The sequence below is a fragment of the Macaca mulatta genome, chromosome 1 (assembly GCF_049350105.2).
Source record: "Macaca mulatta isolate MMU2019108-1 chromosome 1, T2T-MMU8v2.0, whole genome shotgun sequence".
In the NCBI taxonomy this organism is placed as follows: Eukaryota; Metazoa; Chordata; class Mammalia; order Primates; family Cercopithecidae; genus Macaca; species Macaca mulatta.
The window spans coordinates 188,250,089-188,264,105 of record NC_133406.1 but is presented as its reverse complement, the minus strand read 5'-3'; the positions used below and the strand labels follow the sequence as shown (position 1 = coordinate 188,264,105).

The window sequence follows — 14,017 nt, the reverse complement described above, 5'->3', positions numbered from 1 at the left end:
AATATAGCCAACTGATCTTCGACAAAGCAAGCAAAAACATAAAGTGGGAAAAGGACACCCTATTCAACAAATGGTGCTGGAATAATTGGCAAGCCACATGTAGAAGAATGAAACTGGGGCCAGCCGTGGTGGCTCATGCCTGTAATCCCAGCACTTTGGGAGGTCGAGGTGAGTGGATCACCTGAGGTCAGGAGTTTGAGAGATTAGTCTCTACTGAAAATACAAAAAATTAGCTGGGAGGTGGCAGATGCCTATAATCCCAGCTACTTGGGAGGCTGAGGCAGGAGAATTGCTTGAACCCGCAAGGTTGCAGTAATCCAAGATCGTGCCATTGGCACTCCAGCCTGGACAACAAGAGCGCAACTCTGTCTCCAAAAAAAGAAAAAAAAAAAAAGAAGAATGAAACTGGATCCTCATCTCTCATCTTATACAAAAATCAACTAAAGATGGATCAGAGACTTAAATCTAAAACCTGAAACCATAAAAAATCTAGAAGATAATGGGTAGGTGTGGTGGTTCACGCCTGTAATCTCAGTACTTTGGGAGGCTGAGGCAGGTGGGTCACAAGGTCAGGAGTTCAAGACCAGTCTGGCCAATATGGTGAAACCCCGTCTCTACCAAAAATACAAAAATTAGCCAGGTGTGGTGGCACGCGCCAGTAGTCCCAGCTACTTGGGAGGCTGAAGCAGAAGAATTGCTTGAACCTGGGAAGCAGAGGTTGCAGTGAGCTGAGATCATGCCACTGCACTCCAGCCTGGGCGTCAGAGTGAGACTCCGTCTCAAAAAAAAAAAAAAAAAAAATCTAGAAAAAAGAAATTCTAACATTGGAAAAAGTCTTCTAGACATTGTTAGGCAAAGAATTAATGACTTAGAAAGCAAAAGCAAATGCAACAAAAACAACAATAAATAAATGGGACCTAATGATACTAAAAAGCTTCTGCACAGCAAAAGAAATAATCAGCAGACTATAAACAGACAATCCACAGAGTGGGAGAAAATATTTGCGAACTATGCATCCAACAAAGGACTAATATCCAGAATCTACAAGGAACTCAAACAAATCAGCAAAAAAAAAACAAATAATCCCATCAAAAAGTGGGCAAAAAGCCAGGTGCAGTGGCTCACACCTGTAATCCCAGCACTCTGGGAGGCTGAGGTGAGTTGATCACTTGAGGTAGGAGTTTGAGACTAGCCTGGCCAACATGGTGAAATCCCGCCTCTACTAAAATACAAAAATTAGTCGGGCGTGGTGGCAAGTGCCTGTAGTCCCAGCTACCCAGGAGGTTGAGGCAGGAGAATTGCTAGAACTCAGGAGGCGGAGGTTGTAGTGAGCCAAGTTTGCACCACTGTACTGTAGCTTGGGCAAGACTACAGTACAGATCAAGACTCCCTCTCAAAAAAAACAAAAGGGAAAAAAAGTAGGCAAAGGACATGAATAGACAATTCTCAAAAGAAGGTACAGAAACAGCCAGCAAACATATGAAAAAAATATTCAACAGCACTAATGATCAGGGAAATGCAAATTAAAACCACAATGAAATACCACCTTATTCCTGTTAGAATGGCCATAATTTAAAAAGCAAAAAATAATAGATGTTAGTGTGGATGCAGTGAAAAAGGAACACTTCTACACTGCTGGTGGGAATGTACAGTTGTACAACCACTATAGAAAACACTGTGGAGATTCCTTAAAGAACTAAAAGTAGATCCACCATTTGATTCAGCAATCCCACTTCTGGGTATCTACCCAAAGGAAAAGAAGTCATTATATTAAAAAAAGACACATGCACACGCATGTTTATAGCAGCACAATTTGCAATGGCAAAAATATGGAACCAGCCTAAATGCCCATCAACCAACGAGTGGATGAAGAAAATGTGGTATATATTTATCATGGAATACTATTCAGCCATAAAACAATGAAATAATGGCATTTCCAGCAACTTGGATGGAGTTGAGACCATTATTCTAAGTGAAGTAACTTGGGAATGGAAAATCAAATATCACATATCCTCACTTATAAGTGGGAGCTAAGCTATGAGGATGCATAGGCATAAGAATGATATAAGGGACTTTGGGGACTCAAGGGGAAGGGTGGAAGAGGGGTGAGAAATAAAAGACTACATATCGGGTACAATGTACACTGGTCAGGTGACAAGTGCAACAAAACCTCAGAAATCACCACTTAAAAACTTACCCATGTAACCAAAAACCACCTGTTCCCCAAAAACTATTGAAATAAAATTAAACAACAATGAAAAACTGCCTTCAAAAATGACTGTTAAAATGTGGCAAAAAGCCACAGGAACTAATGAAATCCCAAACTGGATAGCAATGCAGGTTTGGGAAGTTGTCTTCTATAGCAATGATCCCCAAATAACGGCTCGGGTATATTGGAATCATCTGAATAGCATTTCCAAATATAGATTCCTAGGACCAGTGCTTGGAGTCTGACTCACCAGGTGTGGGAAGAGGCCTAGAAATCTGTATTTTAAGAAAGCTCCCCAATAATTCTGTGACATAGGTTTTTCAACTACTGTTCTAACTTTTTTGACTATGACCCACACACTTCACATGATGTGAAGGATTTCAGTTTGCTCTGTGGGTAATGTCCCTGGTCACCTCTTTTTGATGTTTTCTGGTTTCAGAATCACAGATGGCATCACTGAAGATTTCTGTCCCCCTCTGATAGGGGTAAGTATTCTCTCCTCTTTAATGTCTATGGTTTTCGAAGCTGGAATTCGGGTTCTCAGGATTATGCAACGTTTGGGTGAAGCCTCATCATCCTCAGTATAACAGAGTCCAGTCTCTCTGGTTTTCTCTGGGGCTTTCAGAGCTGGAGACAAGGTCTGAAGTTTATCAGGCTGAGATCTCTTAGAAGGTGAGGTGATCTCCGAGAAGGCCACTTTCCGTTTCATTCTTCCTGGAGAATCCAAGGAGGCACGTGAAGTCTGCTGGGACATCTGAGGGTTACCTAAGCCCAAGATAAATCACCACAGACAATGTGTAAGTTTTTAACCTAACAACATACAAACCCGCAATCTCATTACAGCCAAATTCTGCCACCGAGTTATACGTAAAACATGAATTAGCTATATTTTTAATCATTCCAGGCTTTCTTTCTCCAGCCCGGGTAGCTCTAATAATTTTTCATCTCTCACCTAAATTTTAGGAGTGATTTTCCTAGTTAGAACCATAAGTCAACTTTTAAGTCAGCTTTTGCAGATAAACGGGATAAGTCTTCTCTCATCTCTACCAGGTTTCCCTGAAATAACCTATCAGAACAGTGGGTCTCAATTGGGGTAACATCACACGCCTTCAATCCTAACTCAATGACATTTGAAGAAATTTATACTAGAGATGCTATCAAGTAACAATGATTACTTGATAGCACAATAACCCAGATTGTATCTGCCACTGGAGAGAAGTGGGGTTCCTGGGAACAATCCACTGGGTTCTGTGAATACACAAAACTGTGTGGAATTGCTCCTCCCTCACGAGGACCACAGCACCAAGGACCCCAGCTGCCCATTTGCAGATACCAACTGTGCAGTTAAAAAGGCAGGCATGTGATGGGGGCTAAGGTTAAACAAAAGTTGAATGAGGCTCAACCCTGGTTCCAATACACAAAACACTCTAGTCTAACGGATGATATACAAGACTGCCTATTATATAAAGTGAAATAAGTGTCCAGAAGCACATGAGTGCCCATAAAGATGGCTTTTGAGATATATCTTGAAAGAAAGGTAAAATTTCAACAGAGTTGAAAGATGAAGAAGAGAGGACATAAGGAAAAAAAAAAGAAAAACCCCCCCATTTCTTTTTTTTTCTTTTTTCTTTTTCTTGAGACAGAATCTCGCTCTGTCGCCCAGGCTGGAGCGCAATAGTGTGATCTCAGCTCACTGCAACCTGTGCCTCCCGGGTTCAAGCAATTCTCCTGCTCAGCCTCCCGAGTAGCTGGGATTACAGGCACATGCTGCCACACCCGCCTAATTTTTTGCATTTTTAGTAGAGACGGGGTTTCACCATGTTGGCCAGGCTGGTCTTGAATGCCTGACCTCAGTCGATCCACCTGCCTCGGCCTCCAAAAGTGTTGGGATTACAGGCATGAGCCACCGGCCCCAGTCAGCCCCTTCATTTCTGAAGGTGATATTACAGATTAGTTAATATTTTTGCAGCATTTTCTGTTTTGTACTTTACATTTAGTTCCTAAAACACATAGTGTACTATAGAGCTATCAAGAATACAAGTAACTTATACTTGAAGAACTTGACACCTACACAAAAAATTCAAAAAGGATGAATGACTATATATAACAAGTGAGGATGAGCTCTCAGAAAGGCTGTGGAGTGAGTTTCAGATACATTGTAAGGGGAAAAAGCAAGTTGGAAAAGAATATATCCAGTATGCTACCCTATTGGTAAGAAAATGAAAAATAAAAATATATGCGTGTCTGTACATAGGTATACATATATGCATACACATCCGCTGATTCTTCCAAAAGGAAACATACGAAAGATAAACCAGAAAGTAAAACAATTAATTAACATGTAGAAAGTGGGGTAAGCAGGGTGGGAAGGTAAGGAAAGGAGTAGTGCTTTTCTAGGTAGATTTAAGTAGTTTTGACTCGAATGATATTAATGTTTCACATATTTAAAAAATTAAATAAAAAATGGGTGAAGTCTTAAAATGAAACACAAACTCTGATAGCTGGGCATGGTGGCTCATGCCTGTAATCCCAGCACTTTGGGAGGCCAAGGCGGGTGGATCACTTGAGCCCAGGAGTTTGAGACCAGCCTGGGCAACACGGCAAGACGCTCTTGCTACAAAAAATTAAAATAAAATTAGCCAGGCATAGTGGTATGCACTTGTAGTCCCACCTACTTGGCAGACTGAGGTAGGAGGATCATTTGAGCCCAGGAGGTCAAGCCTACAATAAGTCATGATTGTGCCATTGCATTCCAACCTGGGTGACACAGCAAGACTCTGTCTCAAAAAACAAAAACAAAAAAACCCAGAAAATAGAGCCAAGTGCAGTGACCTACCCTTGTAGTCCCCGCTACTGGGGAGGCTGAGGCAAGAGGATTGCTTGAGCTTGATCACTTGAGTTCCAGGCTATAGTGCACTATGATCACTAACTCAATACTGTCCCATAAATGAACATTTTTATCACATAATCCTTTAGCCCCAGTATTGCCCACTGTGATCCCTTCCACAACTTACTGCCAAGCTCCAGCCTCTTCCTGGCTCTTGGGGTAAGAGGACGGGTAGGAGTTTGGCGAGATTTGGAGGCAGAGTGCCTTGATTCAATCCTTTTGGCCACATGTTCTGCTGGGGTCCAAGAAGGGCTTTCTGCACTCTCACTCTTTGCTCCCACGGGCTTCTGGCACTTGGCTGCACTCTCTTGTGGTTTATTCAACTCCGCAAATAGTTCTGAGGACAGTGGCCTGAACTTCTTCTCATTCCAGGAGAGTTTCACAAAGAGAGTCTTCTCATTTTTCAGATTCGTCGGTACCACATCCTTTGGGGCTAAAGGTATCACCTGAATTCAGAAGTACAGGTAAGCAGGAAGAGATGAGCCCCAAGACAGCCAAGGAGTATGCCATCAGAGCTACAATTAAAAACATTTAAGTCCACATCTGTACCTAAAATGTTACCTTTCCAATCTAAAGAGGCACAGACATGGCATAACATATTGCTAGAAAAACACATAAGAATAATGAGTATTGGCCGGGCGCGGTGGCTCAAGCCTGTAATCCCAGCACTTTGGGAGGCCGAGACGGGCGGATCACGAGGTCAGGAGATCGAGACAATCCTGGCTAACACCGTGAAACCCCGTCTCTACTAAAAATACAAAAAACTAGCCGGGCGAGGTGGCGGGCGCCTGTAGTCCCAGCTACTCGGGAGGCTGAGGCAGGAGAATGGCCTAAACCCGGGAGGCGGAGCTTGCAGTGAGCTGAGATCAGGCCACTGCACTCCAGCCCGGGCTACAGAGCAAGACTCCGTCTCAAAAAAAAAAAAAAAAGAATAATGAGTACTTACTGAGTATTTACTCATTTAATCATTAATGGCTTTAAAGACATCAATGAAATATATAAATTATTCCTTTCATTTTAAAACATGTTTATTGTTCACCTCTCAATTCCTATTATTATCAACCTAGTTCAAATACGCATCATCTCCCTCCTGGGTTATTTTCACAGATTCCTCCTAGCTGATATTCTTATACCCTACCATTGCTTTCTTTTCCAGTCCATTCTGTTCACCTATGCCAAGTTTCCCCACCAACTTATCTAAACATGCTCTCCTGCTCAACAGCCAATAATGACTCCCACTGTTGCAAGACCAAATTACTTAAACTACTTTTTCAATGCCTTCTAAGATCTGGCCTCGTTTTACCTGCAGAGTGTGCAATACTGCTTGAAGTGGTCTTGTCACAGTCCTGCTATTCCCACCACTGTGCTCCTGCCCAGATGCCCCAAGCCCTGTGCCTCTCTGTGTATACTCATCCTGCTGCCTCAACTTCTGCCTCTGCCTCACACTCCTTTAGCTTTCTTTCCTTCACTCATTTAACTCAAAGATAAATTACAATAATCACGCCAGACGAGAGTCTCTGCCCTAACGCTCAATGAACCACAGAATCAGCATACAACCACACCTCACGCCACAACCTAATCCCATGTTGGGGAGCCTGAAGTCACTTCAGGAAAATCTCATAACCAGTGACTTACTTCAGCGTGCAAACCAGTCGCTCATTAGCACCTGATTTATTATGAAATCTTGTCATACAAATTTGTCTGTAGCAACCAGCACTCTTTGTACTGATTTATTCAAGGTGCAGTCCTCGTTTAAGCCAGCATATTCAGCCTCACAATGCTCTACGCATGCCACAGTCATAGCTAAATATAACATCCACCTGACATACATCTGCTAATTCCTGCTCATCCCTCAGGTCACAACCCAAATGTCACTTCTTGCAGGAGGCTCCTAACACATGATATGTGCTCTCAATAAATATTTGTTGAGATGAAATAGACAGGCAAGCACAGAAGATGACAGAAAATAATATATTCCCCATGGGGTAAATTAGAGCCGGTAATATTTCTGGGGTCATGCAGTTCAGGAGGCAGACAGAAATAAGCTTCAAGGTAGAACCAAGGATTGTGACATCACCTACCCGAACAAGGCCAATGATGGTCTCCGCATTAATGTTGTTGTCACAGGCCGGGTAATCATACCAGAATATTTCCTGTGCACCAGGCTTCCGGCCCAACAAATGCCGTTTACAGGCAGGGACTTCACAGAATCGGACAAACCACTGTACTCGAGCACGTTTCTTATGAGGAGGATCAGAATCTAGAAGGAATTCGGTGGAAAGGGAAAGGTTAAGACAACTCAAGGATACTTTACTGGGCAATTCCTATGTGCCAGACACCGTGCTTAGCCCTTGATGTGTGTAGTTTTGTTTCGTTTTTTCAGACAGTCTCTGTCACCCAGGCTAGAGTGCAGTGGCCCCATCTTGGCTCACTGCAACCTCCGCCTCCGGGGTTCAAGCGATTCTGCTGCCCCAGCCTCCTGAGTAGCTGGGATTATAGGCCCCTGCCATCCTACCTGGCTAATTTTTATATTTTTAGTAGAGACGAGGTTTCATCATGTTGGCCAGGATGGTCTCAAACTCATGACTTCATGTGATCTGCCTACCTTGGCCTCCCAAAGTGCTGAAATCACAGGCATAAGCCACCATGTCTGGCCAACATTTTTCTATTTATTTTTTTGAGACGGAATCTTGTTCTGCCCCCCAGGCTGGAGTGCAGTGGCGTGATCTTGGCTCACTGCAACCTCTGCCTCCCTAGTTCAGGAGATTCTCCTGGCTCAACCTCCCAAGTAGCTGGGACCACAGGCCCCTGCCACCACGCCTAGCTAATTTTTATATTTTTAGTAGAGATGGGGTTTCACCATGTTGGCCAGGCTGGTCTCAAACCCTTGACCTCAAGTGATCCGCCCGCCTTGGCCTTTCAAAGTGCTGGGATTACAGGAATGATCCACAGTGCCTGGCCCAACATGTGTTACCTTTTTTTTTTTTGAGACAGAGTCTTACTCTCACTCTGTCAGCTAGACTGGAGTGCAGTGGCTTGATCTTGGCTCACTGCAAGCTCTGCCTCCCAGGTTCACGCCATTATCCTGCCTCAGCCTCCCAAGTAGCTGGGATTACAGGCACCCGCCACCACGCCCGGCTAATTTTTTTTTGCGTTTTTAGTAGAGATGGGGTTTCACCGTGTTAGCCAGGACGGTCTCAATCTCCTGACCTTGTGATCTGCCTGCCTCGGCCTCCCAAAGTGCTGGGATTACAGGCGTTAGCCACCACACCCGGCCGATCTTTAATCCTTCTAATAACCCTACAAGGTAGGTACTACAGCTATCCCCCTTTTCAGGCAAAGAAATCAAGTGACGAGGACCTTAAAGGAGTTTGTCAAAGGTCACATGACCAACTGCAGCAATCTAATTCCAGCCCACACACCCGCTCTTCTGGGGTTGCTCCATTTCCTAATGGTGCTATCGCCAGCAAAGGAATGACAAAAAGGCCTCTGAGAGGAGCTACTCTAAACACAGGCAATGAACAAATAAAAATCAGTGACTATAAAGACAGAATCAAACAGTAGCAAAACAAAAATCCTACAAAAAGTTGGTCAGGTGTGGCGGCTCACGCCTGTAATCCCAGCACTTTGGGAGGCAGATCGTGAGGTCAGGAGCTCGAGACCATCCTGGCTAACACGGTGAAACCCTGTCTCTACTAAAAATACAAAAAATTAGCTGGGCGTGGTGGCGGGTGCCTGTAGTCCCAGCTACTTGGGAGGCTGAGGCAGGAGAATGGCTTGAATCCAGGAGGCGGAGCTTGCAGTGAGCCGAGATGGTGCCACTGCACTCCAGCCTGGGCGGCAAGAGCAAGACTGTCTCAAAAAAAAAAAAAAAAATTAGCTGGGCGTGGTGGCAGGTGCCTGTCATCCCAGCTACTCGGGAGGCTGAGGCAGGAGAATTGTTTGAACCCAGGAGGTTGAGGTTGCATGAGCTGAGATCGCGCCACTGCACTCCAGTCTGGGCGACAGAGCATGATTCTGTCACACACACACACACACACACACACACAAAAGAATTACAGCATCAACCACTGAGATGACTTCTGGCAAATGCATGCTTGCAATCTTCAGCTTTATTATTACCGCATACGATTTGCATCACTCCACACCAGCAATAGCTCCAACTGAAAGAACACTCACTACTGCCATCATCATCATCTCTTCTCTTGTTAGCTTTCTTCAGAGAAAGACTAAAGCCATCCAATGGAGCACCAAGAGAGGATTCTAGAATCTATACACCGAAAACCGTGATTCTGATGTGCTGCCTCTATTAGACATTAGTTTGATGAGGTTTTTCTCCATACTTCAAAGTATGTCAAAGAGAAAGTATGTCAAAGATCCCCCTTATCTATGTGCAGTACTCTCCCCTTATCTGCTGAGGGTATGCGCCAAGACCAGTAGATGTTTGAACCTGCAGATACTGCCACTAACCCTGATATGCTATGCTTTTTCCTATACATACATACTGTACAGCACGGATACACTGGACAAAGGGATGACTCACATTCCAAGTGGGACAGCGTGAGATTTCACCACATTACTCACAATGGCACACAATTTAAAGCTTATGACTTATTTCTGGAATCTTCCATTTACCATTTTTGGACTACGGTTGTCATCAGGTAACTGAAATCGCAGAAACTGAAACCATGGATAAGGGGGACTATAGTAATGTAAAACATCTTTATCCACTCAGTTTATCAGTTCCTTCTCTTGAGCATACAGACTACCATAGGATTACCTAATGACCATGCCATTCTTCTGTCTCTTGAACGAGGCAGTTTTGGATAGTTTCAAATTGCTGTCTTCCTAACCCTCCTTGTGGAGCCGTGCCCAGCTCCCACATTTCTGTGCTCTCCTCTTGTTTTGCAGAGGGTTAGAAGGTCAGCAAATCAGCTAAGGCTTTCAATGTGGGCTTGTAGGCTCTGGATGATGCCACCTTCCATTTTGCTCCTCCAGCCTAGGGGCAGTAGTGGCTTCCTGCACTTACTCATCTCTGGGAAATGTCACCTTTTCTTCTAGCCTTTCCAACACTAACACACAAGTTCCTCTGGGTAAAACACCTTAAGCGTTTCTGTTCTCCCTGACTGAAGCCCCAACTGCTACACCTTCGAAATCCAACTTACCTCTTCATTTATAACGAAGTAGCACTTGCAAAATGTATTACCAACCTTCATGTCAAAATTAAAGGACACATCTCTATCATAGTGCAAATTAACTGTTTTTTCCTTCTCTTCCTCCCAAATTCATCCATTCTCTCCAGCCCCCCCAATTCTGCCTTAATAGCCATTCTTATCTCCCCAAATAATGAAAAAGTTAAATTACTGAGCCTTCCAGTTCCATTTTACTCAATACTGCTTTGGTGAGTAAAGAAGTTTTCTAGATGGAAGAAGATGCAGCTAGTTCTTACGTGATCCCACCTCAGTCTAATGTGCCCTGCACACTGCTGTGAACAAAAGAGTCGACAATCTCCCCACCTCTCAATCATTCATGACAAGGAACGGTTTATTATTCCAGTCCCAAACTCACCATCTTCGAACAATTCAAGCAATTTAGCAACATACGGGTTTTCATCATCGTCCCCTTCAATCAACACAAACTGTCCAATCTGGATGTGAATCTCGGTGGAACAACCTTCTGTTTTCACACACATTTCTCTAGAAGTAACAGAGAGGCACATTAGGAAATAACTTAAAGTGGGTCAAGCTCTTCAGATCCCCTGGGCACAAAGAAGAGGGCTCTCCAATCCCCTGATATCTTTCTGCTGACCAACTCTCCTACTGGGAAACCAATTCGCCCAGTTATATTTCAGAATAGGCAAAGTGGGTTGAATGAATTGTTTTAGCTGAGTAATGAATCCAAAGGTCTTATTATGAACCCTAATTCCTCTCAGTTATTGACAAACAACAACAAATGCTTCCCACAACAAATGTTTCCCAAGGCTGTCAAGCTGCTCAGTAACAATGTCAAATTGTCAGGGATCTCCAGGGCTGGGAAAGACACAGTAAAAACATCTATCATCTCGTTATCATCAAAAGTTATACAGAACTCACCTTAAATAGACATGACATTATCATACATATAAAATTTTATGAGCCTACCATAATTTTGCCTCATCACTAACTGCTATATTTATCCCATCACCTTCTTGCATCAAACAAAACCCCTCCTTACAATCAGTTCTAATCTCCTGTTCATTCATTGTCAATCTGTAGTAATTAGAACAGGCTAGATACAAGTTGACTGTTTAGCCTGAGAAGCTGTATTTCCAGGACAACCAAAGGATCCCATCACTCACCTATAGGTTTGGTAGTGCAGTTTTCGATCCAACAATGGCCTGCCAACCCATGAATAAGTTTTTCTGGTCTTCAGTCTTGTGGGGTAGTGTGCCATGGCTCCTGTGGAAGAATCCAAACTCTGAGTTACTACGATAAATATTTGGTATTTATCTGATGGATTCTAAGACATAGTCCCTGCCTTCAAATGAGTTCAGACTTATTTTCTGCCCCTGCTACACTCCCATATGTTTTAGACTAAGAAAACATTTTATTTGAAGTCATGGTCTATGAAGATAACACACAGGCAATTTAGTATCATCTGTGTCCATCTTGTACTATGCCTTATCTCTTCCCATCCAGGAAAACAGAAAGGTCAATTCCTAAGAAATGAAACTATAACATTTAGAAATACTAGGAATAAGGCACAATAGGTGTAAAACATCTAACAGAGTGAAATTAAAAGACAGTAATACAGGGGTTATAAATGTCTTCATGACACTTATAAAATGCACACAGGGATGAAACATAAATACAAAGGCTGGGCGCAGTGGCTCATGCCTGTAATCCCAGCACTTTAAGAGGCTGAGGCAAGTGGATCACTTGAGGTCAGGAGTTCGGTACCAGCCTGGCCAACATGGTGAAACCCCGTCTCTACTAAAAATACAAAAATTAGGTGGGTGTGGTGGTAGGCGAATCACTTGAACCCGGGAGGTGGAGGTTGCAGTGAGCCGAGATCGCAACACTGTACTCTAGCCTGGGCGACAGAGCAGAACTCTGTCTCAAAAAAAGAAAGGCAGATGTTAATTATCACTTCAAGGTGATAACTTGTCCTATCTTATACAGGATGGCACAGCCTTAACTCAAACCCCAAAAAGCCAGATTGCAATTACTGTGCTCTTAACTACTTCACCTTACAACACATTGTGTGAAATTGGATAATGTTAATATGTAACTGACAGCTTGCTTTTGGTGTATTTATTATTATAATAAATCAGGCTTCCCAGCCACTGACTGAGCATTGTGGATTGGGCCTCAATTTGCTTACCCACAAAATGGAGAGAATAGAATCTTCCTTTTATTCAACCAATATTGATTAAGTACCCATCGTGTGCCAGGCACTATTTTAGGATAATGGAAGATTAAGTGAAAAAATGCAAAATGGTAAATCCACTTTCCCACTACCTTAATCCCTTCCATTTATTTGTAAGGTACAGTGGTTTTATTTATTAAGTATCATTTGATGAATATTATGGAACTAACATATAATTCAAGCAAAATTTTGGATTCAATTTCGGCAGATTCACAAACCTCCTAAAGGCCACATATTGCCCTCCATTAAAGTTAAAAACTGTTGCAGAGGGACTTAAACCATTCTGTCATATTGGAAACTCCTTTGGCATTTCCAGCCCACCTAATACAGCAGAGAAGAGGGTACTATTATTCATGCGTTACAGACAACTAGCATCGTATCTAATCATTGCAGTTTCACAAATAGACCAGGGTAAGAATGCTGCTTCCAACTGTCACGGCAGAAGACCCTTCAGTTCCGGGATTAGACAAGAGAAGAAGAGAGCCAGCAGACTTCTCTTCTGAAAACAAGGTGAATGGCAGTCCAGCAGTTAGGAGCTCATCTGAAAAAAAGATCTGGGTAGGAGCCCAGACTGCTTAGTCACGAAAAGCGACCTAAGACACGTCCCTCTCTGGGCGCAATTTGCTACGTCCGTAAAATGGGGTAATAATCTCTGCTCCGCCTTCCCTGTAGTGATTCCTACACTATAGCTCAAAGAACGAAGTAAGTCGAGTGCTTCACAAGTGCAGATGGAGGGAAAGTCATCACTGAGCCTCAGGGTATGGAGGGCAGGAGTGCTCCTGCTTCTCGGCTGTTGGCTTCCGCCTTCCCCACTGCAACTCAGTTCCCTGCAGCGCTTTTAGGAATTGCAGTGTGGAACAGAGGAACGCTCTTTAACAGTTCAGAACAGTGCCTGGCACTGAACAGGCGCTGGGTACATGTCAGCTGAAAGAATCAATGAGTGAGTCTACAGAGAACGTCCTCAGTTTCAGATGTTCCGCTGCGCCTTCCCCCGAGTCCCTCGCAACCCGCGGGACGCCACACTCACCGGGCTCCAAAGCTTCCTCCGGCTAGCCGCAAGCCCTCCGTTTCCTACCGCCTCCGCTTCGAGAGCTCCGGGGGATGCAGCACCTCTAACCTGTACCAGCAGGGCTCCTCCTACAGCTACGGGCCGCACGCCAGGACGAAAGCGTGTGTCTCGCTGGAAATGGAAGGAAGGTGGAAGGAGCAAAGAAAACTTCGCGCCAATCGGCGGGGCCCCGCCCCCAGGCCATCCCTTCGCTGCGTCACCAACTAGCTCGCCCCGCCCACTACGTACACCTAAGAGGGGCGCCTGACGTAAATCCGCTAACATGCAGCCGCCATCATTGATTCGATCGGCGCCGCGGTGCGCGGAAGGTCTTTGCGCTGAGGTGTTTCCGGTTTCAAGATGGTGGCCTAAGCCTTTTAGTGAAACAACTTCTACCGCTCTCCATTCCCCTAGGTGTTTTTTTCTGAACCTGGATGTGACGCATTAAAGGATCCGACGGAAATAG

General features: G+C 44.0%; 1 protein-coding gene across 4 annotated transcripts in view; it reads right to left on the bottom strand.

Annotated features, from left to right (window-relative positions):
- ORC1 (origin recognition complex subunit 1) overlaps positions 1-13,972 on the bottom strand; it is a 33,075-nt gene extending 19,103 nt beyond the window's left edge. For 3 of the 4 annotated variants that reach the window (XR_013402002.1, XR_013402003.1, XM_015139784.3), the window contains exons 1-6: positions 13,531-13,972; positions 11,434-11,533; positions 10,665-10,792; positions 7,178-7,356; positions 5,224-5,542; positions 2,623-2,974 (exon numbers count right to left, since the gene is read on the bottom strand). Coding sequence is in view for 2 of the 4 variants with exons in the window: in XM_015139784.3 (XP_014995270.1) it covers positions 2,623-2,974; positions 5,224-5,542; positions 7,178-7,356; positions 10,665-10,792; positions 11,434-11,528 (1,073 nt within the window). In the remaining 2 variants the exon portion in view is untranslated. Of the gene's footprint in view, positions 1-2,622; positions 2,981-5,223; positions 5,543-7,177; positions 7,357-10,664; positions 10,793-11,433; positions 11,534-13,530 lie in introns of all 4 variants that reach the window. The other variant, XM_077957132.1, reaches the window with a different exon arrangement.
- Between the last annotated feature and the right edge of the window lie 45 nt (positions 13,973-14,017).